Here is a 22,847-nt window from a genome sequence, read left to right on the forward strand (position 1 = left end):
CCCCACTTAATCCTTACAGCAATCCTATGTGGTGGCTGTCATTAATCCCATGTTATGGACAGGGAAACTGAGGTATGGAGAGATTAACTGAGATAATCCATCTGACAAAGGGAAGAAGTAGGATTTGAACCCAAAGTGTCTGGCTCTAAAGTCATGCTCCTCACAATACACCACTTCTTTCACAAGGCTGCTCTATACAAGAGGGAGATATGTTATTACAGCCTTCCCTGGGTGAGAGTGGCAGGCAGGAAGTTATCCCAGAGGAGGTGCCAGCCTAGAGCTCGGCCTTGATTTCCTCAGTACTTGGGGAATATTTGGCTTTCCCTCCACCTGCCTCCTCATGGCTTCTTTCAATCTCCCCCTGCAGCCCCAGATTCTGCACCCAATCCACAGAGCCCCAAGAAGGTGACTTGCTGGAACCCAAGCCCCAGGCCCAGAGTCTGGCTCTGTCGCAGCCACAGTGCATCCACCCCAGCCAGCAGGGGCAGGCTGCCCGTACTCAGATGAGGATGACTGGCTTCTGGAGCCACTATCTTGGGTCCCACTGATGGTGCATGAGTAAGAAACAGCAACAAGCATTGAGTTGTCAGGTGGAGGAGGGACCCAAGGGAGTTGGGAGTGGGGAGGTGGGGCTACTGAACTGGGACGGGCTTTGTCTGCTCTAGAGAATCATAGACTCCATCAACCCCAGGATGAATTGAGAACAGTCTTCCATTCCTAGGGTGGGGAGCCCAGGAGTGTTTGCACCTGCCTGGTGGGGGCTGGGCCCTGTGACTAAGCTGGACACAGCAGCACCAGTCCTCCTGCCGTCCTCCACCTAAGACATATGTCTGCCCTCTGGAAAAGACCCAGAGAGCACCTGAGGCAGCCAACAGCAACGTGGGATTGGGACCAAGTGTTGCAGAGAACTGGGAGAGCAGAAACACTGCAGGAGAGAGGAGGCAGAGGATGGAACCCTGAGAAAACTTGATATTGAAGGGCCAGCCAAAGAAGGCAAGGGGCCAGGTGCAGTGGCTCACACCTGTAATCCCAGCACTTTGGAAGACTGAGGCAGGAAAAATCACTTGAGTCCAGGAGTTCAAGAGCAGCCTGGACAACATAGTGAGACCTCATCTCTACAAAGAAATTTAAAAATTAACTGGGTGTGGTGGCTCACGCCTGTGGTCCCAGCTACTTGGGAGGCTGAGATGAAAGGATTGCTCGAGCTAGGGTGCAGGATTCAAGAGTTCAGTGAGCTGACTGTGCCACTGCACTCCAGCCTGGGCCACAGAGTGAGATCCTATCTCAAAACAACCAGAAACCCCAAATACACACACACAGAAACAGAGGAGACAAGACCTCACTAAGAGCAGCCAGAGAGGTAGAGGAAAGCTGCCTATTTAATCCTTATAAATACCCTGGGTTTTTATTATGTATTTACATGTGAGGAAGCTGGGAGGGGGGGGCCTTTCTTTATTGTTTTATTTTATGTTGTGCTAAGATAAGAACCAAGAAACTCAGAGCTGTTTTGTTCTATCATATAACTGTCCTTTGCCTAGTATTTCTGGTATGTCTCCTTCCCAATCCCATCATCCTCTTGTTTAATGCTTTAATTTGTTAGGTGTCTAATTTTAAGCAGCCCATTTTTGAAAGCAGAGTGTCAGTGGAAAGACTGACTGGTTTCAAGAGATGCTACTTGTGAATTTTGATATTCAGCCTTGGGTAGGATGGGCATGGAGAGAATGGTGATGCATTGAACTTGGGTCTTTATCAGACAACCTAACTCCTGGGTGAGGGTATGAGGAGGACAAGATGAGGATGAGGTCATCTAATCCTCACACTTGTACCCCCACTCCTTCCTCCTGCACCCAAGGCAGATATCACAAATTATTCCCACCTGTCCTCCTCCCCAAGGCTGCCATCCCACTGAATCAGAGTTGGCGAGCCATCTGGAACCTTGTGACCATCCCGAGAGTAAGCCACGGCCCCACAGACCACCAAAAGATCGCCTGTCTTTATGATGATGAATATTTTATTATAGAGATGGACTGAACTCACTTTTGCATAAAGAATCTCTGGATTGGGTCAGGGAAATTCACCTGCTAAGAGGTCACCACCCAGCTATCCCTGCCTCTGCCTCAGCCCCCACTTGCTGTTTACATCTCAGGGTCACTAGGAACTGCAGAGCCTGCTGTCCCCAGGGCCAGGCTGGTGGGGTCAGGCCAAGGGTCAGGGATCCTGGCCGCCTGCCAGATCAGAGCCGCCCTGTCTCCCGCCCCAGTCGGTTGTCCAGAACCTGGAGCTGCCGGAGGAAGCCCGAGTTAGGGCAGATATTGCGGTGGGCCTGCACCGTCTGGATGGCCTCTACCAGTGTCATGTTCTCGTAGATCATGAGGAAGGCCAGGACAAGCGTGGCAGAGCGGCTTATCCCCATGGCACAGTGTACCAGCACGCGGCCTGTGGGGAGAACCAAGCTAACATCAGCTACCTGCCCTTTGAACCACCCACCCCTTTGGGAAGAAGAGACACCCATGGCCATCCTCTACAGCATCCTGCAATACTGACACTGTCTACTCTGTCAAATGGGGCAACTGAAGCCCAGAGAGAGAAGGCTGGCTCAAAGTCACATAGCAAGTTAGAGGCGGAGTTTAGGTTAGCATCTGGGATTTCCTTCTTCAGGTCCAGGTGCTTCCTCAGGCATTCTTTGCAACTCTGGGCCAGGGGAAGGGGGTTTATTGAATTCCTCAGGTCCCTGGGTTTGCATCAGATTATAGGGAGTGTCCACCTACCTCCCCTGAGTTCTGCCATCTAGCCTGCCCCTGCAGCTCTATGCCAAGGACTCATTGTAGAGGAGCCTGCTCAAGAGCTTCGCTGGGTTCTATACCTTCTGTCCAGTGCCTGGCCTCTTATGGAGAGATGTGGTGATGCTGATGACTACACTGGATCTTAGTTATGTCCGTGATTGTTAGCCTCGAGGGTGTCCCTGAAGGCGACACTCACTGAATGGTAGTAGCTATTTGCCCCATGGAGTGGGAGGGTTGCTGAAAGGGGTTGTCTCTCTGGACTCCCACCCACCAGGGCTACTGGAAAAATGGAGAGTCCTAAAGCGCACCCTCTACCCTCCACCATGCCAGACCCAGAAATGCACCTTGGGGAATACTGAGGGCAGCTCGGATGTATCGAGCAACAGGCAGAAAGTAGACACTGAGGTCAAAGAAGGGGTTGTCATCTGCCTCGATGCCATAGTACTCCAGGGACATTCCACGGTAGAACTTGGCACCTGTGTCCACCTGGAACTTGCCCGCAGCGGCATTCACAACGTGGGTGATTCCCAGCTGGGTCAGCTTGCTCTTGTCCCGGGCTGCGTACCTGGAGGGGAGGGCACAAGGGGTTAGGAGGGTGGCGGTAGATCTCACTGTGGCAGCTCTGGCTGGGTTGAAGTCTGCAAACACCCCCGCCCACCACCCACCAAGGGAAGAGACAAGAGCCTGCAAATCGGCCCAGGGTGAAGGGGCTCCTCCAGTTGGAGTTTAAGACTCCTTTTCATGCTGGGTGCGGTGGCTCATTCCTATAAATCCAGCACTTTGGGAGACTGAGGTGGGCGGATCACTTGAGGTCAGGAGTTTGAGACCAGCCTGGCCAACATGGTGACACCCCAACTCTACTAAAAACACAAAAATTAGCCAGGCGTGGTGGTGGGCGCCTGTAGTCCCAGCTGCTCAGAAGGCTGAGTCAGGAGAATCGCTTAAACCCAGGAGGCGGAGATTGCAGTGAGCCAAGATTGCGCCACTGCACTCCAGCCTGAGCAACAGAGCTAGACTCCATCTCAAAAAAAAAAAAAAAAAAAAAAAAGACTCCTTTTCAGGAAGGCACTGTGGCTCATGCCTATAATCCCAACACTTTGGGAGACCAAGGCAAGAGGATTCATGGAGTTCAGGAGTTCGAGACCAGCCTGGGCAACGTGGCAAAACCTTATCTCTACAAACAATACAAAAATATAGCCAGGCATGGTGGCATATGCCAGTAGTCCCAGCTACTTGGGAGGCTGAGGTGGGAGAATCACCTGAGCCTGGGAGGTTGAGGCTGCAGTGAGTGAAGATTGCACTACTATACTCCAGCCTGGGTGGCAGAGTGAGACTCCGCCTCAAAAAAAAGAAAAATTCGCTAGGTGTGGTGGTGCACACCTGTATTCCCAGCTACTTGAGAGGCTGAGGCAGGAGAACTGCTGAGCCTAGGAATTTGAGGTTGCAGTGAATGATGATAATCCCTGCACTCCAGCCTAGGCAACAGAGAGAGACCTTGTCTCTAAATAAATAAATAAAAATTTTAAGATGAAATATTACTAGGATCATTGTTCATAATAGTCAAAAAGTGGAAACAATTCAAATGTCCATATTCAGTAAAATGGATAAACTGTGGCATAATCATATAATGAAATCTCCAGCAGTGAAAATATGAATGAACTGCAGATACACATAACAACGTGGGTGACTCACAAATTTGAGCAAAAGATGCCAGGCACAAAACACACACAATATGATTCCACTCATATAATTTTAAACAGCAGGTGAAACTGACTACACTGTTTAGGTATATAGGTGGTAAAACTTTAAAGAAAAACAGGGAAATAATTAATTCAACAGACAGTGATTAACCACAGAGAATAGAAAAGTTATAATGAGAAAGATTCAGTAGGGGCTTCTGGGAGACAAGTAATATCCTTTTTCTTCACTGGGTGATGAAGCTGTTCATACATGCTCTGTGCACATTTCTTTTTTCCTTTTTTTTTCTTTTTTGACACAGAGTCTCGCTCTTATTGCCCAGGCTGGAATGCAATGGTGCGATCTCAGCTCACTGCAACCTCCGCCTCTCGGATTCAAGTGATTCTCCTGCCTCAGCCTCCTGAGTAGCTGCGATTACAGGTCTCCACCACCATGCCTGGCTAATTTTTTGTATTTTTAGTAGAGATGAGGTTTCACAATGTTGGCCAGGCTGGTCTCGAACTCCTGACCTCAAGTGATCCACCTGTCTCGGCCTCCCAAAGTGCTGGGATTACAGGCATGAGCCACCGCACCCGGCCCTGTGTCCTTTTCTTATGTGCATTCTAGTTCCACAGTTAAAAGCAGTAATAATATAAAAGGAAAGAAAAATAGGGAAAGAGACGGTGGGAGGCAAGGGTGCCACCTCTGCCCTGGAGGGCTCTGGGAGAGGCTCATGCCCTCATTCCCGTGTGAACCTCACACCTTTCTGCCACCCCCACTCCTAATGTGGGTCTTACTCACGCATCTCCCAGGAAGAGGCTGGGCCAGACCTCGTCGATGTGGTTCAGCATGGCAGCCTGACGGACCCACAGCAAACGCTGTAGTGAAGCCAACGTAGGCGGCTGGTAGGGGGATGCCCGGACTGCCCCGTGGATCTTGGGCCTCCGGAGGTCCTGCTTCTGCAGGGAGTCCATCCTGGAACAGAGTGGACACCGCAGTGGCTGGAGGCAGGCTCCTGGAGGGTGGATCCAGCTGATGGGGAAGCCCATGGTGCAGTACCCAGGTGCCACGGGGATGCTGCGGGAAGGGCCTCAGCTATTTCACATGAGGTATTAACAAGCTCAGCTGGGGCTGGGGCCTAGAACCCTTCCCTAGGGAACAAGGGAATCAATCTTTTGTCACTGCTGTGGAGCTGGGCAGACCTCTCTCCTGCCCTCTGCTGAGCTGCAGCTGTATGAAGCTTTGGCCAAGGGGCCCTTGGAGTTCCCTATTTGTGGCACTAGTCAGTGCAGATCTCACCCCTAAGTCAGCTTGGACTTTGTAGGGATGAAAGCTGTGGCTTTCAGGGCACAGATAGCTGTGGCTCTCAGGGCACCCCCCGCCCCACCAACCTAGGCAGCTGTCAGGCAAGGCGGAAGTGAAGACCCAGGTGTCCTCCTCATCCCCCACTGTGACCTCTCAAGCCCCCTCACCTGCTACTTCCAGTACTCATCCTCAGACCCCTGTCCCCTCCCACTTTCAGGGACTCGGAGATCAGAGCCCATCTCCAGGTAAGAGGCCAGGGCTGTGAACTGGTATTTGTTAGCATCTCCACATGGAATGAGCTAATGCCTCTTATAAGCCTGATGCCTCTGGCTGGGCACGGTGGCTCATGCCTGTAATCCCTGCACTTTGGGAGGCCGAGGCAGGCAGAACCCCTGAGGTCAGGAGTTCAAGACCAGCCTGGCCAATGTGGCAAAACCCTGTCTCTACCACAAATACAAAAATTAGCCAGGTGTGGTGGTCCACTCCTGTACTCCCAGCTACTCGGGAGGCAAAGGCAGGAGAACCTCTTGAACCTGTGAGGCAGAGGTTGCAGTGAGCCGAGATCACACCACTGCACTCCAGCCTGGGCGACAGAGTGAGACTCCGTCTCAACAACAAAAAACCTGATGTCTCACTCGTGGGATGTCGGTTCCTATTTTACCCAGGAGGAAGCTAAAGCTCAGAATGTTTTAAAAGTGACGCCCAAAGCCATACGGCTCATAAGTAGCAAGGCTGGGGTTTTAGTCCATCCCCAAGCCTTTCAGTTACCATCTTCGGGGCCTCCAGAGAGTGGTCACTAACCCCCCTTTTTTCTCAAGGGGGCCTGGTGCTGCTGAACCACACACCTGCCTATAGGCCCCGGGTTTTCCTCCTTACCCCCACGACTCAGGCCAGCGCTGGATATCAGGCCCCACCCGGGTCAGGTGGCTTGTTTCAGGCATCTGCTGGCTGAAGGAGTCAGGGACCCTGCGGAGCTGGATTTTCAGCGGCACCAGAATATGGGCCTGGTGCCGTGTTGGAGAGGGGGACCTGTCTTTGCTAACTGCCCCTGATCCCCTGGACCAGTGACTAGGGAAGGTGCATACTGGGAAGAACATCTTTTCCCTTTGGTAGGCAGTGCCAGAACCAGAAAGAGAAACGGGCACCCAGGAGGCTTCCGGCTTGGCCAGGCTCACCCAGTGGGAGGCTGTCGGGCAAGGCGGAAGTGAAGACCCAGGTGTCCTCCTCATCCCCCACTGTGACCTCTCCAGGCGGCTGAGTGGCCTGCCACCTACCTGGGGCATGGTCTGGGGCCAGGAATGGGGGAGTGGGTGCAGGGGCAGGACTCTGCCTGAGTGGAACAAGGCTGGGCAGGTTCCGCCCAGAACACAAACACTGTGAAGCGGCTAGAATTCCAGGTGCTGGCTGGGGCGCCCATGGGGGTGGGGTCTGAGAGCTGACTGAGGCCTTGTGGACTTCGGTGGGCTCTCCAGTCCCTCTAAACGCCCAGGTCTCCTCTCTGCTTGGTATCTCTTTGGGATTGAAGACCCTTGGTTCCATAACCCCCCATGAAGATGGGAGGCTACCTGAAGAGGTGGGAAGAGAACTTCTGAGGCAGCGAGGAGAGCCTGGCTTCCCCGGGACTCTGCCATGACTTTCTGTGGTCACAAGCAAGTCTTTGCCCTGATCTGGACCACAGTTTATCTTCCCCTGCTAGGGATCTTGAACTTAACTTTCAGGATGCTCTGGGCGTCTGACCCGAGAATGACAGAGGAGGGTCTGGATGTGCGGTCACTGCAGGGCAGAGGGCAGTGTAGTGTGGTGGAGTGGGGGAAGCCCTCAGGCCCCAGGAGAGTCAAACAGCCACACTGGTCTGGAGCCATCAGGTAGGGAGATGGGGCTTTGGGAAGTGGGACGGGCACCAGACTCAGGCCTGCAGAGCTTGGCATGGGGTGAGGCTGCCCCCCTGTGGCCAATGGGTGTCTCGCAGCCCAGCCATGCCAGGGAGCAGGCAGCCAGGCCCCAGCCCCAGGAGGCTCCAGAGGGGTGAAGGATTTGGGGGCTGGTAGGCCACAGTGCGTGCCTCTGCCTCCGAGGGGACCTAGGCCCAGGTCTGAAGAACGGGGCTCTCCCCTGGACTTAGCGCTACTCCTGGTCAGGCTCCACCTAATGCCTCGCTCCCGATGCTCAGGGTGTTGCCCCGCCTGGCCACTCTAACCCACTGGGACCCAGCCCAGCCCCTCAGTCAGAGTCAGGCCCAGCCACCCGCCCAGGGACTCGTCCTTTAAGCCCCAGGCCATCCCAGGGAGGGGAAGTCGGTGGTTGTGGCAGCTCCGCAGGTTTCTGAGACCCGAAACGGTCTTCGGAGGGCCCCGCCTGACATTACCTTCCATGTGTCCTCGGCCCCAGCCAGGTGAGGCACAGGCCCAATGTCCAGCAGGGCCAGGGCCTGACCGGGCTCCCCTCCCACTCCCTGCAGCCCTCCTTCTCTCCCTGGTCTCGTGCTCCTCTTCTCCCTCTTCCTGCCTCCCCCGCTCAGCAGAGCAGCTGCCTCTGTAGGCAGGGCTTTTCCTGGCCTGCTCCTGTGCTGCTGCTGGTTGCAAGTCCATGCACTTGTTTTCTGTCTTTGCATCTCTCCTCCCTGGGTAGCTCCCCCATTTGCCTCTGTCTCCCATCCCCCCCCCAGGAAGCTCATGTGCCTTTGCAGCCTCCCATGACACTGCTCTGCATGCCCACGACATCAGGCAGAGGCACAGACTTCCTTGGGGCAGGGGGCAGCTCTTTGCCATCCACCTCTCAGCTGCAGCTTCAGATGGTCCCCTGGACTTTCTTCCTGCCCATCCTTTCTGACTCCACTCCAGGGAGGCCAGACAGGAGTGTGGCCACAGGCCACGTGGGGCTGGAGATCTCAGGGCAGGACCAGTGAGGAGTGTGGGGAAGAAGGCCTGCAGAAGGGTGGTGTGTGGTGCCAGTGGGGAAGAGCTGTGGGTCTCTGCGCTCAGCCTGCGGACCTTGGGGAGGGCAGACCTGGGCAGAATTCTCAGGTCTGGTAGTTGCATCTATGTGGTCTTTACTGAGCCAGTTTCTTCAGTGAGGATGCTGTGAGAATTCCATGTAATAATTAATGTAAAGCACCTCCCACAGGGTCTGTCTCATGGTAGATGCCCAATAAATGGTGCATCTTACTATTATTATCACTACTATAATTACTCTTACCCTTTCTAGCCCCAGCCATATCCTGGGTGGAGGGTAACTTCCCTACGGGACAGTGAGGTTTCTTCTCTGTCTTTGTATTTCTTAATGTTTCTTTCTCTGTCCAGCAATAATTGTTCTATTTAGCACTCATCAAGGATGTGTCAGACAGAGCTAGGCGCTTACATTTTCTCACTGAATCCTCACAGTGCCTTTATGGAACAGGCAATATTATCATCCCCATTTTACAGATGAAGAAACCGAGACTCAGAGAGGTTAAGCAACACATCCAGAGTCACACAGCCAATTGATGTGGGAGTCAGGATTCAAGCCCAGGTCTTTCTGACTTTACTATACTTTGTCTGCACCTTCATCTCTGACCCAGTCAGTTCTCTACCCAACCCAACCCCCACCCTTCCCCACACAGGCATAAGTGTCCTGGCCCTCATTACCCAGCATGCTCAGAGACCACACCCTACCCCCCAAATTAGGGGCACTCACCCACCTGTGGGAGTATCTGGCCCGGGCTGTGCACTTCTCTGACGGGCAGTTTGTGCTGCCGGCTTTCAGCCGCCTGTCTCCGCACACTTGATGCTGTTTCTATTTTTTGATTTGAGTTTAATTATAAAGCATGCTGTCTACTCCCCTCTTCCAGCCTCCCCTGCCACTCCCAACTTGTCCACTGGTTCCATGGCATGACCAGTGCCAAGCCTAGCCAGGCACCTTTCCCTCCAGGCCCAGGCCTCTGTCCCAGCACTGCTAAGAATCAAGGCAGCTCAGCCCAGGTCTGACTGTGGCATATTGTGTACATGTATGTTGACAGTAGGAGAAGGAAGATCAAATAAAGCATTTTAAAAGGTCTCTTGGCCGGCGAAAGTGGCTAACGTCTATAATCCCGACACTTTGGGAGGCTGAGGTGGGAGGATTGCTTGAGTCCAGGAGTTCGAGACCAGTCTAGGCAATATGGCCAGACCCTGTCTCTACTAAAAATACAAAAAATTAGCCAGTTGGGCCAGTCGCGGTGGCTCATGCCTGTAATCCCAGCACTTTGGGAGGCCAAGGTGGGTGGATCACCTGAGGTTGGGAGTTCGAGAACAGTCTGACCAACATGGAGAAAACCTGTCTCTACTAAAAACAAAATTAGCTGGCATGGTGGCGCATGCCTGTAATCCCAGCTACTCGGGAGCCTGAGGCAGGAGAATCACTTGAACCCAGGAGGCGGGGGTTGCGGTGAGGTGAGATCACGCCATTGCACTTTAGCCTGGGCAACAAGAGCGAGACTCCGTCTCAAAAAATAAAAATAAAAAAAATTAGCTGCTTGTGGTGGCACATGCTTGTAGTCCCATCTATTCGGGAAGCTCAGGTGGGAGAATCACCTGAGCCCAGGAAGTCAAGGCTGCAGTGAGCCCTAATCCCTGACTATGCCACTGCACTCCAGGCTACGCAACTGGAGTGAGACCCTCTCCCTTGGCCTTCAAGGGTATTATGGAAGAAGGGCAGAAAGTTCAAGCTGGAAAGATGTTCTGTGGAGGAGGACAGTGAAGAGACTAGCCAAAAATCACATGTAAACTGGTGGCATTGCCAACAGCAGAACCCAGGTCCAGGGGCCCTCAGTTAGGGGCCAAGGCTGATGGGACAGGTCCAGGATAAAGACCTAGAAGACTCAGGCTGAGGGAAGCGGCGCAGGCCCACACACAGACACAGGTGTAGAGCAGGTCTGCAGACAGCCCTGGGCTGCAGGCAGAAGCAATGTGTCCAGGGCCACTCCCACCCTCTGCCAAGCTCCTCCCCCAACCCAAAAGGCAGGGATACCCAGGCCCCGCTGTCCCCTGAGGCCAGAGAGATGGTCTTTTAGGTCTCTCCTCTGCTAACTGTGGTCAGCTAGGACCTTCAATTGGGCCCATTAGGAACCTTCTCTGTCATCCACAGACCTTTGCCATACACCCATACCTTGATACTATTCTCCCACTTGCACTCCCAGATGATGGGGACAGGGCACACCCATGCCTGCAGCCACACCTGCGCTGGGGCTCTGAGGTCTGAGCTTCAGGGAGCTAAAGCTCAGCCCCTCCTGGGGCTCCCTGAACCCTGAGGGGAGCTGCTGGAGGCAGCTGTGGCCAACAGCTATCACAAATACCTGAAACCCCCTTCCTCTCTCCTGCCCTCCCCACTTTCCCAGGGAACCTGGGATCCCTGGCCAAGACGCCTGAGGGCTTGGCTGAGAGGGGAGCCCACTCCCACCTGTGGAGGCCAAAGACAGTGGCGGAGAGGGGGTGCAGGCGCCAGGAGGAGCCGGATGGAGTAGCAGGCTTTAGGGCGGACTCCACGCTGGGCTCCCACCATCTTCTGTGTGTCCGCCTGGGCCAGAGCCTCCAGCAGCACCAGAAGGACCAGTGCCAGGGTGGCAAATTGGCAGAGCCCCATGGCAGGGAGTAAGGACCAGCTCTGGAAGAGAGATGAGCTCTGTGTTACAGGCAGGTGAACCAAGGCCCAGGCTGGCTGGGACTTGTTGAGGCAGGGGTAAGAGCTGTCACCTAAACCTGCTTCTGCCTTAAGCCCTGTGCATAAGGTCAATGAGTGCAGCTGCTGGGAGAGATGAGGAGGTAGATTTGATATCCATGGCTTAGGGACAGAGATGACCTCTCCCCATCGGCCCCTTATCTTTCAGAGTCCCCAGACCCAGAGCTACTGTGTACGGCTGCACAGGCTGCACACTGCATAACTCCTGGGGCCTCCAGTTGCACAGTTTGGTGGATGACACCTCCATGAATTGTGCAATGCTATACCCCTGCCTATCCAACTCCCCCAAAGTCAGTTGCCTGATGGGAAAGATGCTGAGGTCAGAGGTCAGGGAGCCTAAGGCCCCAGGCTGAGGGAGAGGGGTGACTGGGCATGGTCTGAGATCTGCTGCTCTGCCAGGTTCCGGGGTCCTGTCTAGAGGAGAGAGAGCAAGCTGGGAATTTGCCATTCCATGGGAAACATGCCCCCTTCAGACCTTCTACCCATAGAGCTCCATGCCACAGCTTGGCGGCAGGCCAATCTCAAGCCCAGCTATAACCCAAAGTTTCTTATCACGCTCACCCCCAAACTCTAAACTTAGCCCTTGATCCTTCCCTAATTCTCCTCCCCAAGATGCTCATCCTCCAGCCAGCCCGTGGGAAGGGGTCAATGCTGCTGAAGGGCCTCCCTTCTGGTTGGGCTGGCTATGCCTTCAGAGATAGGAACCACTCTTAGGGGTGGGAGACAGGGAGAGAGTTAGGCCCTGCCCTGGGAGGCTTCTGGGAGGAAAAAACTGCTGCTGTTCCAGCTCCCAAGCATGCCCAGGCCAGTCACCCACCCCCAAATGGCAGCCTGTCTGTGGCGTGGGGTGGTGGGGACAGCCAAAGACAGGGTTGAGGCGAGACAGGGAAGGAGTTGTAGGGGAAGCAGAGGTGGAGGCAGGCCCTGCTGGGTGGGGAGCTGCCGTGGAGGCCTGGCCTTAGCTCACTGATGAGAATTAGCTAAGTCTGGAAGGTTTTCTCTGCGGCATTGTACCTGGGGTCCAGACCTAAGGGGAAGGGGATGTGGAGGTTCAGGAGGGTCCAGGCTGGCTATGCAGATGCCTCGGTGAGATGTAGGGGAGCCCCCACAAGCTTTCAGCTGAGGCAGGGCAGGTTGGCCTCAAGACCAGGTAGGAAAGTCTCCCCTCTTCCATTTTACGCTTTCCACGCCCTCACATCCTAGTCCTCCTCTTCTCTTTGGGGTCTGAAGGATCCAAGTAGGGTGGGGGAGATGGGTTGGGGGTCCTACAGGAGAACTGCCTCGGCCGGGCCCTTGGGTGAGACCTTGGGTAGGTGAAGGGAACCTAGCAGTTTGGGGAGAGGGCCAGGCCCCGTTTAATCCTCACTTCCAGCCACATGCAGCCCTGCCAACCAATCCTGCAAGAACCCAATCCTATGTCCGCAGGCCAGGCCCTCACCTGGCCTCTTCCTGCCAACCACATCCAGCTTCGCCCCCCGAGGCCTCACCTGGCCCCTCAGCTCTGGCCGGCACCCCGCAGTTGCTGGTCCAGCCTGCAGAGCTGGTGCAGGAAGCCTCGGTTGGGGAAGACCCATCGGTGCTGCCTCACGGTGATCACCGCCTGGCGCAGGGACAGCCGCTGGTGCAGCATGAGGTAGGCCAGGACTAGCGTGGCGGAGCGGCTCACGCCCACCACACAGTGCACCAGGACCTTGGCTGAGGAAGACATCCTGGTGAAAAACCCTTTCCCACCAGCCGGCCCACCCACGGGCTGGGATGGGAACCCAAGTTCCTTTCCTACCCTGCCTTGGGTATACTTTGTGATCCTGAGCAAGTCACTTAGCCTTTATGAACCTCAGTTTCCTGATCGGTAAAATGGGTAGATCAATACCTGTTCTGCCTGCCTTTGGGATAGGGTCCGAATTTTTTTTTCTTTTCTTTCTTTCCTTTCTTTTAAATTTATTTTTTATTTTTATTTATTTTTTATTTTTATTTTTTTTGAGATGGAGTCTCACTCTGTCGCCCAGGCTGGAGTGCAGTGGCGCGATCTCAACTCACTGCAAGCTCTGCCTCCCAGGTTTATGCCATTCTCCTGCCTCAACCTCCCGAATAGCTGGGACTACAGGCACCTGCCACCAGGCCTGGCTAATTTTTTTGTATGTTTTAGTAGACACAGGGTTTCACCGTGTTAGCCAGGATGGTCTCGATCTCCTGATCTCGTGATCCGCCCGTCTTGGCCTCCCAAAGTGCTGGGATTACAGGCTTGAGCCACCGCGCCCGGCCTTTTTTTTTTTTTTTTTTTTTTTTTTTTGTAGAGACAAGGTCTCACTATGTTGCCCAGGCTGGTCTTGAACACCTGAACTTAAGTGATTCTCCCACCTTGGCCTCCCAAAGTGCTGGGATTACAGCTGTGAGCCACCTCTCCTGGCCTCCTAACCTTTTTAACATAGCTTGTTAAGACCCTTCAAGAGCTGGCCCCTGTCGCCTCATCTTAGACTGTCCCTCCCCCATCTTCAGCTCGAGGAAAAATGGAGGAACTTGCAGTTCCTTGAGGCTGCCATGTTTTCTGACCTCCAGCCTTACCACATGCTATTCCAAATACCTGCAAATTGTTTCCCCTGGTCTCGGTCTGACTAACTTCTACTACTCATCCACCAGGTTTCGGCTGAGACATGGCTTCCTCCACAGGCTTTCTTGACCGCTCAAAGTATTGCTTGAATCACAGAGCAGCTCATCTTTTTTGCATATGACCCATGAATACTTTTGTAGAGGGAAGTCCCCCCATCTTACTGATCCTCTAGGCTCAGCACCCCCGCCGTGTGCTCCCAGAGCCCTCCACACTGGCCCACTCTTATGCGTAGCTCTCACTATACTATTCACAATTTGGCTGTCTTTCCACCAGTTCCAAGAGGGCAAGGACCCTGCTTCTTAAAGTCTGGATTCCCAGTATTTATTTAGCTCAGTGCCAGGCACATAGTGGATACTCAGTAAATAGCTGGTGAATGAATGGACAAAGAACAAAAGAATGTCAAAGTGCTTTGGATACTAAAAAGTCATGTGAGCTGTAATCTTGTCATTCTTGTCACATAGATGAGGAAACTGAAGTCCAGAGAGGGACACTGGCTTGCCCAGGGTCACATAGTGAGGGACACAGCTGTCTTCTAGGATGGGCACAAAGCCAGGACACCAGCCTCCCTGGACTCCTATGCTGTATCCTGAGTATTTGAGATACATTTCTTTCTAGTTAAAAGTACTTTGAGGGGCGGGTGCGGTGGCTCATGCCTATAATCCCAGCACTTTGGGAGGCCGAGGCAGACAAATCACTTGAGGTCAGGAGTTCGAGACCAGCCTCGCTAACATGGTGAAACCCAGTCTCTGCTAAAATACAAAAATTAGCTGGGTATGATGGCAGATGCCTGTAGTCCCAGCTACTTGGGAGGCTGAGGCACGAGAATTGCTTGAAGCCGGGAGGCAGAGGTTGAACCCAGGAGATGGAGGGGCCAAGATCGTGCCACTACACTCCAGCCTGGGTAGCACTGAGACTCTGTCTCAGAAAAAAAAAAAGGAATAAAAGAAGTACTTTGGGGCAGACATCTAGGTACCAAATGGTGCTTTCCCAAAGCTGAGTGTTGCAGAGAAAGAGCTATTCTGCTGTTTGGGAGAAATGGCTTTCGGCCTTAGGGTTGCTCCTAACTCATGGCATGACCTTGTATTCCAGGCCTCAGTTTCCCCATCTGGGAAGGAATAGGGTTTGATAAAATGCTGGAGCACTAAGCAGAGAACTTTTTTTCGGGGGGGGGGGGGGCAGATGGATTTCACCCTTTTGCCCAGGCTAGAGTGAAGTGGCATAATATCGGCTCACTGCAACCTCCCCCTGCCCCGTGTTCAAGCAATTCTCCTGCCTCAGCCTCCCGAGTAGCTGAGATTATAGGTGTGTGCCGCCATGCCCGGCTAATATTTGTATTTTTAGTAGAGATGAGGTTTCACCGTGTTGGCCAGGCTGGTCTTGAACTCCTGACCTCAGATGATCCACCCACCTTGGCCTCCCAAAGTGCTAGGATTACAAGCATGAGCCACTGTGTCCGGCCTAAGCAGAGGATTTTTAAAAACCAGGGATGGGAGGGCACTGATGACTGAGAAGAAATGAGGCATCCTCCCCAGGAATGAGCAAGATGGGATACGGGCTTGGACCCCAAGTCCTACCCCCAGGCGTGTTGAGGGCACGGTGGATGAAGTCAGCCGCGGAGGAGAAGTAGGCACTGATGTCAAAATCAGGGAGGTCGTGGGCTGGCACCCCCAGGTAGCTCACACTGCTGCCGTAGAAGTCAGGGCCGCCCTGACAGTAGAGGCCCCCGTGGGCGGCGTTCAGCACGTGGGTGATGCCCAGCTTCCACAGCTCAAAGCGGTTGTTTGCTGTGGCCCTGGGGAGGGCAGGAAGGGCACTGGATGACAGCCAAGCCATGGGACCAGGAGGGAGGCTTTGCCTGGCCCCCTGCTGCAGAGGGACCGAGCCATCAGGGTCCAAAGAGAATCCAACCCCAGCAAGCTCCAAGTGGGGTCTGACTCCACAGCCCCATACCCAGAGCCCCACACTTCCTGGTGGCAGAACTGGCGGTATGCGTGTGTTGGGGGATCTTTAGACCCTCTCTGCTTCCTCAAGGCCTCTGCTCCTGCCTTGGCCAGGACAGGAAGGAAGGGATTGCTTCAGCCCTAGAACCTGGCTGCCCCTCCCTTCTTGCCTCATGTCCTCCCACGCACATCCGTCCTCTACCGGCTACCACCTAATACCTGCTTCTAGCCTACAAATGTTGAGAGGCAACACCTTCTCTGATTCACCTTCAGTCAGGCTTCTCCACCATCTGTATCCAGAGGAGGGAGGCTGGGTCCAGAAATAGGGGGCTCTCTGTCTACCTCATCTCATGCTGCAAATACTATTTCCCAGGCCTATACCTCTACACTTGCCAGTTGTCCTGGAAATGTTTCCCAGGACTCCTGGGAGACTCCCTGCTTTCAGGCAGGCGAAGTCCCTGCTCCCCCTCGTGGCCATACCTGGTCACTGCACTGTCCTTGGCACCCTGGGGTCCTGGAGAAGGTCCCTGGCCTGGGATGGTCAGAGCAGAGCTATTTCTCCTTGTTTCTACCCTCCTGTGTCTGGTAAAGCCACCAAGAACTGCCTCTCCTTGTCCCCACCCCCATGACCCTTGGCCAGCTATCACTCACGCATCTCCTATGAAAAGGTTGGGCCAAACTTCATCCACGCGGCTGCAAGAAGACTTCCCCGCCCTCAGGAGCTCCTCCAGCTCTAGGATGCTGGGGCAAGGCGTGGCTTTGTCCTCTCCCACCAGCTCTGGGAGCGAGGTCTCAGCCATGGGCCAGCCCGCCCACCCCTCTGCCTCTGCGGTCACTCCTCTCTGCCTCTCCAGTGTCATTTCTCCTTCCCAGAGATTGACAGGGACAGGTGGGACAGGAGCAAGTGACTCAGCAAGTCAAAGGGGCCTCTGGAGCAGACAAGACCTTTTCCTCCCTAAGCCTCCCCCCACCCCCAAACTCCGTGAGAACATGGAATCAGAGAGACCTCTGCAAGTCAGCTACCTCCCTGAGCCTCAGTTTCTTCATCTGTAAAGTAAGGATAATCACACCTACCTCAGAGAATTTGAGGATTAAATGAAACAAAAGACGTGCTGGGTCTGACACATAGTAGGTACTTAGAAACGTCTGTGGAATTAGTAGATGTAGAGCCCTGCCTAAGGCTATTAGGTTATGAGGACTGAGTTAAAGTAGAGATCCAGGGTGCAGAGGAGGTGGCTGGTTCCAAGGATGAATGATAGAACTGAAAGAAGTGTACAGTCTAGGTGGGCCACAAATTGGGTAGGAGCTGGATTGGATGTCTGTTGGACAAGTCTCTGAATTATGGAGGTCAGGGACAGTTTTCTGAGTTGTAGAGTCAGAAAAATACGGAAAAGAGACATGGAGAGCTTCATTTTTAAAGCGTGCCCACAAGATTCATGGGGGAAGGGGGAAAGTGTTTGTTTTTTGTTTGTTTGTTTGTTTTTTTAGACAGGGTCTCCCTCTGTCACCCAGGCTGGAGTACAGTGACATCTTGGCTCACTGCCACCACCACCTCCCGGGTTCAAGTGATTCTCCTGCTTTAGCCTCCTGAGTAGCTGGGATTACAGGTGTGCACCACCATGCCACACTAATTTTTGTGTTTTTAGTAGAGACGGGGTTTGTCAGCCGTGTTGGTCTGACTGCTCTTGAACTCCTACCTCAAGTGATCAGCCTGCCTTGGCCTCCCAAAGTACTGGGATTACAGGTGTGAGCCACCATGCCGGGCCAGTGGGGGAAGGTTTGAACAATGGTCCTGTAATGAACGTAGCTGACTTCTCAGAAGAGAAGGCTGAAGAGGGCCTTGTATGTCAAACGGGGAGAAGGGAGGTGAGTGTTGCCCTAGACTTTGAGAGCCAAAGGGGCCAACTGTCATCAGAAACATTTTGAGGGTGGGAGGGAGATTCCTCTGTCTATAAGGGCTTTGGGTCCCAAAATAGAAACTGAGAAAGGTCAACCTGTCCTTCTGCCAGAGCTGGCTATCAGCAAAAGAGATGAGATGTCTCGCCCTCTGTCATGTGACTTCTCAGCAGCCCTGATGGAGCTGGGAAGGGTATGGGCTGCAGTGGGGAGGTTCCCAGCTGTCCTTGGCCTTAAGACCAGTTTGAAGGGAAAGGCCACACCAGGGCATCCCATGGAAGCAGTCTACATTCATGTCCATCCCATTCAGAACCACTGAAGTCAGCCCGGCACTGTGTGGGGAGGCAAGGCCAAGGAGGGGTTCATGTCCAGGTTACAGTTGGGTCTGGACTTGGTTTATGCCTATGCTAGACCTGGCTTGGGAGGAGACCTTCCCTCAGGGTGGCGCAGCATGGTGGAGTGAGGAAAATATAGGATCAGATGTTAGAGACATTTGGGTTGGAATATCAGTTTGCAATATGTCAGGTAACGTGTTTCTTTACCTTTCTGTGCTATACGATCCCCCTTGCAGAGTTAGCACAAGGAGTTTTATTTTTATTTTTTTTGAAATGGAGTTTCGCACTTGTCACCCAGGCTGGAGTGCAACGGCGTGATCTCGGCTCATTGCAACCTCCACCTCCCGGGTTCAAGCGATTCTCCTGCCTCAGCCTCCCGAGTAGCTGGGACTACAGGTATGCGCCACCACGCCCGGCTAATTTTTGTATTTTTAGTAGAGATGAAGTTTCACCATGCTGGCCAGGCTGGTCTCGAACTTCTGACTTCAGGTGATCCACCCGCCTCAGCCTCCCAAAGTGCTGGGATTACAGGCGTGAGCTTCTACGCCTGGCCTTAGCACAAGGATTAAATGAGATGTATATATGGCATTTGGCATAGACGCTGTCAAAGAGGAAGTGGGCAATAAATTACAACAATTATCATTGGTGGCTGGCTATTGGAGAAGAGCTGGCTCTCTAAAGAGGAATTAGGATTACCTCCTTCTAGGCCCTAACCCCTTTAACTGATCCCACAGGCCCCGCCCCCGCTCCGCTAGCCCCGCTTCCCACTCTCGCTTTGGCCCTCGGCATGACGCATGCGCCCTCTGGCTCCCGCGCGGCAGCTTCTCGGTTCTCCAGTCGGGCCCAACTGGAGCCTCGCGTCTTTTCCAGTGTGGGCCCCGCCCCCTGCCGGTAGAACCCCGTTCCCGTCCGGTAGGGCCTCGCCTCCCGAAGCAGTTCCGGTTCGGCTGTGAGCAGCTGCCGGCGCGGCGGTGACGGCGGCCGGGACGATGCCTGCGCGCAGCCGCCACCGCCCCCGCCTCCACTCCGGCTCCCCGCCCCGGGCTCCGCCCCCGCCGCTTGAGGCGCTGCACTCCGGCGAGGCGGGCAGGGCCCCGGACTCCGACGGCGGCTCGGACGCCGATTCGGAGGTGGGTCCGGGGAGCCCGACTCGGACCGCGGAGGTGAGCGGGAGCTGAGGCTGAGGAGAGGGGAGCTTGGGGGGCGCCTGCTGCCAAGGGTGAGTAGGGAGTCTGGGATGGAGCCGGGGGTTGCCGAGGGACCGCGACCCGGAGGGGCCCCGGGGAGACGGTTGAGGGAGCCGGGAGAGTCAGCCCTGGAATGGAATCTGAAGGAAATGGAGGTTGTCGAACCGAGGGCCTGAGGCTGAGGGGTAAGTGGAGGCCGAGGAACGAGAGGAAGGGGGCGGGAGGGGGAGGCTTGAAGAGCCCAGAGCTTGGGGGCTTTTGAAAGCTGCGCAGTGGGGGAAGAAGATCGAAGGGGTCTTGCGGGAATGTGGACCCGGAGGAAGAGATGCTCTGGGTTTGGCAGCGGGGGTGAAGAGTCAGAGGAGCAAGACCTGGGCCGGTGTTCCCTTCCCAGGACGAGGGAGGGCGATCGGGGCAGGGACTAGAGCCTCTTACCCGGGTGGGGCTGGTGGTGATGGAGGGCAGGATTTAGGTTTGATTAGAAGGAGGAGGGCTATTGGATGGGAAATAGTCTGGCCTCTAGGGTTGAGGGAGGCATTGAAAAAGAGAAGTGTGGTCAAGAAAGAAAAGGAGCCCTTGGGGATCTAATTTTGGGTTTTGGCATTTTTACAGGTGCCTTTTAAAACATCAAAGATCACTAGGGCAATGTACTTGGATTGTGGGACTTTCTCGTTCGTGCACAGTGGATCCTTTTAAGAATCTTGGGTGGAAGGGGCGGTGTGAATCACTGATTTGCCTAAAGGACTGGGGGAAGTAGTGGAGAGGAAGTGATGTTTGAAGAAGGTAGTGAAAGACGTGATTCTGAACATGATATCATTTGGATTTATTGACAGTAATGATGTCCTCCTTTTTTTCATCGTATTTTTCTTTCGTAAATAAGTTTAAATACCAGACGTGTTAAGATCCTAAAAAAGATTTACTACATTACCTTTAAGTTTTAAAAACTTGAAACAAGACTTTGGATACTCAGATTTTAAAAATTAAACTTGAAACAAGAATTTGGACACTCGGATTTTAAAAGTTAAACATGAAACAAGAATTTGGACGCTCGGATTTTACAGATACTCAACATGTACTGGTTCCACTTCCAAAGTTTTAAGTTGACACATGTATTTGCCACACAGTAAAAATTTGGTCAGTGCAAGTTTCTGGGTTAAGGGGACACAGTGAAGTTGCCACAGTCTAGGCCAATACCAAATCTTCCTCTCACTGACAACCCCAGGATTGGAGTTAGCTCTTGAAAATTGGAGAGATACCTTTGACTGATTTGCAAAACCAATATTGAAATACTATTTTGCAGATATTGTGTGAATATTTTTAGTAGAGTGATTTAGGAAAATAAGGACAGAGGATGCTTGTAGTTGGCATTCAACACAACTGGGACAGGTGGGTACACAGATACTTTTTATAGAAGACATAGTTCCAAAACATAATTATGCCAGAAAAAGAATGATTGCAATATTTATATTCACTTTAGTAGAGATAAATTCACTTCCTTTTGTGATTGTTAAGTCATAACATGGCTCTATGAAGTCTTTGTTTGACTTTAGCCACGTCTCATATGTTTTACAACTTTTTATGTGATTATAGGTTTGTAAAGTTGTTGGCCATTTCTTTTCTCTTCTTCCTTTCTTTTTTTTGAGACAGGGATTCACTGTGTTGCCCAGGCTTAAGTGATCCTCCCACCTCAGCTTCCCAGGTAGCTGGGAGTAGCTGGGACTGCAGGCGGGCGCCACCATGGCCTGGCTAATTTTTGTTAGCATCAGGCGTTTTCTAAATGCTTGATTAAATCTAAATAGATATCTACTGTTTAATCTTCATGAGATGATAATTTATTGATTGGCAACAGCTTTTAAATTAGTTTATGTGTATGGGCTATGTGACATACCCTCAGATGCACAGTGGAATAGTAATTGTTTCTTCAAAGGAAATGCGAATTCTTAGCTAAAAGCGCTGTGGTTGTTAAAAGTATTAATTCCCTTTAACTTAATACAAATTATCTTCTGTTGAAGTTTACATATTACTGTTGGTTGGTTTTATCTCTAGAGTGAGATCCTCTAGAGACCTTGTCTTCATACTTAGTTCTGAATAAAAGTCATGGCCATGTAAAAATTTGCTGAATTGCAATGTAAGAACTCTATTCAGATTACATCTTAATGTTATTGCAAAATTAAAGAGAAACTGTTAGATGGAGTTGTACAGTTAACATATTAGCATGTCTAATAGTTTTTAAAATTTTTGTTTCCCTTTGTCAGTTCTCGCACCCACTGAGTAAAGAAAATCAGTTTTAGGTTGGGCTTACTCCTGTAATCCCAGCACTTTGGGAGGCCCAGGCAGGCAGATCACTTGAGGTCAGGAGTTCAAGAACAGCTTGGCCAACGTGGCAAAACCCCATCTCTACTAATAATATAAAAAGAATTAGCCAGGTGTGGTGGCACACACCTGAAGTCCCAGCTACTCAAGATGCTGAAGCAGGAGAATCACTTCAACCCGGGAAGCAGAGGTTATAGTGAGCTGAGATCACGCCATTGCATTCCAGCCTGGGTGACAGAGTGATATGTCTCCAAAAAAAAAAAAAAAAAAAAAAAATCAGTTTCTCTAATGCAGAAGAAGCCATCATGACTGCGGTGGCAGAATATGCAGACATATTTAGGTAAATCAGTTTTGATTTCAGTAGCATAACCCCCCTTCTGCAAAAGCTTATTCACGTTGCACAGTTGCTTGTAAACATTTTTTTAAATTTTGTTAATCATTAGATCCTCAATACTTCTTCAAAATTTTGCTGTTACTGATTAAGACATTTTCATGGCTTTTCTAAGAACTGAAATTTGAACACTTTTTTTGAGACACTTAAATCACAGACGTTTCCATGAATAGTATTATTATTGTTTTATAAGAATGCCATGTTAACGAGCTATTCTTTCGAGATTTTTACTTCCAGGCCTGATGTAATATATGGTGTTAATTGTTGGGTGTACCTAGCATGCCCGTTAATTTATGGATGGAAGTCTTTCCTGTCTTCACATTCTACCCCCTTCATTTTTCATATGCCAGTGGATTATTAGTGAACTAGGATTGAATTCACTTTTTAATTTTAAAGCTTCTGTAGCTTTGATTCTCTTTGGACATAAAACTGATTTATATGAGATATGAATACAATTCCATATTCTGCTAAATTACTTATGAAGCTCTTTTGAATGATTATGGTATTTGATGAAAAAATACAGTATGAGCTAATCATAATTCTTTTAATGGATTTAGGTTATAGAGGAGGAATGTACCATTTCATTCCCGGATTAAGTGTTTTACTTTTTTGCAGAGATGACAGGGGAGAGCCTTGATTATTTTCACTTCTCTCATGTGTTTGTGTTTGTTTATAAATAAAGTGTTACTTATTTGCAAAATGCTGTATCTTTAATACTTGC

At 52.0% G+C, this 22,847-nt stretch overlaps 2 protein-coding genes across 11 annotated transcripts in view; one reads left to right on the top strand and one right to left on the bottom strand.

Annotated features, from left to right (window-relative positions):
- Positions 1-1,989: 1,989 nt before the first annotated feature.
- On the bottom strand, positions 1,990-17,010 carry DUSP13 (dual specificity phosphatase 13). Of its 9 annotated transcripts, XM_009214601.2 has the most exons (8): positions 16,656-16,863; positions 15,639-15,856; positions 12,944-13,151; positions 11,178-11,381; positions 9,442-9,536; positions 5,262-5,435; positions 3,128-3,348; positions 1,990-2,436 (listed from the first exon to the last, which is right to left on the bottom strand). In XM_009214601.2, the coding sequence occupies exons 3-8, from the start codon at positions 13,028-13,030 to the stop codon at positions 2,234-2,236; spliced, it is 984 nt and encodes a 327-aa protein (XP_009212865.1). In that variant the 5' UTR covers positions 13,031-13,151; positions 15,639-15,856; positions 16,656-16,863; the 3' UTR covers positions 1,990-2,233. The 9 variants fall into 9 exon arrangements, with proteins under 9 accessions (XP_009212865.1, XP_009212863.3, XP_031508183.1 ...); XM_009214599.4 differs by lacking the exon at positions 15,639-15,856 and having other exon boundaries at positions 16,656-16,864; XM_031652323.1 differs by lacking the exon at positions 12,944-13,151 and having other exon boundaries at positions 15,639-15,930; positions 16,656-16,860.
- A 2,181-nt stretch (positions 17,011-19,191) lies between these two features.
- The window catches only part of SAMD8 (sterile alpha motif domain containing 8), a 66,068-nt gene continuing 62,412 nt past the window's right edge, over positions 19,192-22,847 (top strand). The window contains exon 1 of one of the 2 annotated variants that reach the window (XM_009214597.2): positions 19,192-19,398. In XM_009214597.2, coding sequence (XP_009212861.1) covers positions 19,225-19,398 — 174 coding nt within the window. In that variant the 5' untranslated portion in view covers positions 19,192-19,224. Of the gene's footprint in view, positions 19,455-22,847 lie in introns of both variants that reach the window. The other variant, XM_009214598.3, reaches the window with a different exon arrangement.

This window comes from Papio anubis, chromosome 11 (assembly GCF_008728515.1).
Source record: "Papio anubis isolate 15944 chromosome 11, Panubis1.0, whole genome shotgun sequence".
Taxonomy (NCBI): domain Eukaryota; kingdom Metazoa; phylum Chordata; class Mammalia; order Primates; family Cercopithecidae; genus Papio; species Papio anubis.

What these genes read in the sequence shown, in the direction of transcription:
- DUSP13 (XM_009214599.4), bottom strand. Translation starts at nt 16,864, where the DNA reads ATGACACTGGAGAGGCAGAGAGGAGTGACCGCAGAGGCAGAGGGGTGG. An exon ending in CGGGCCAGATACTCCCACAG is followed by an intron (nt 5,436 to 9,441) that starts GTGGGTGAGTGC and finishes ACTCTGTTCCAG; the next exon opens with GATGGACTCCCTGCAGAAGC. An exon ending in TGCCCTCAGTATTCCCCAAG is followed by an intron (nt 2,437 to 3,127) that starts GTGCATTTCTGG and finishes TTCTCCCCACAG; the next exon opens with GCCGCGTGCTGGTACACTGT.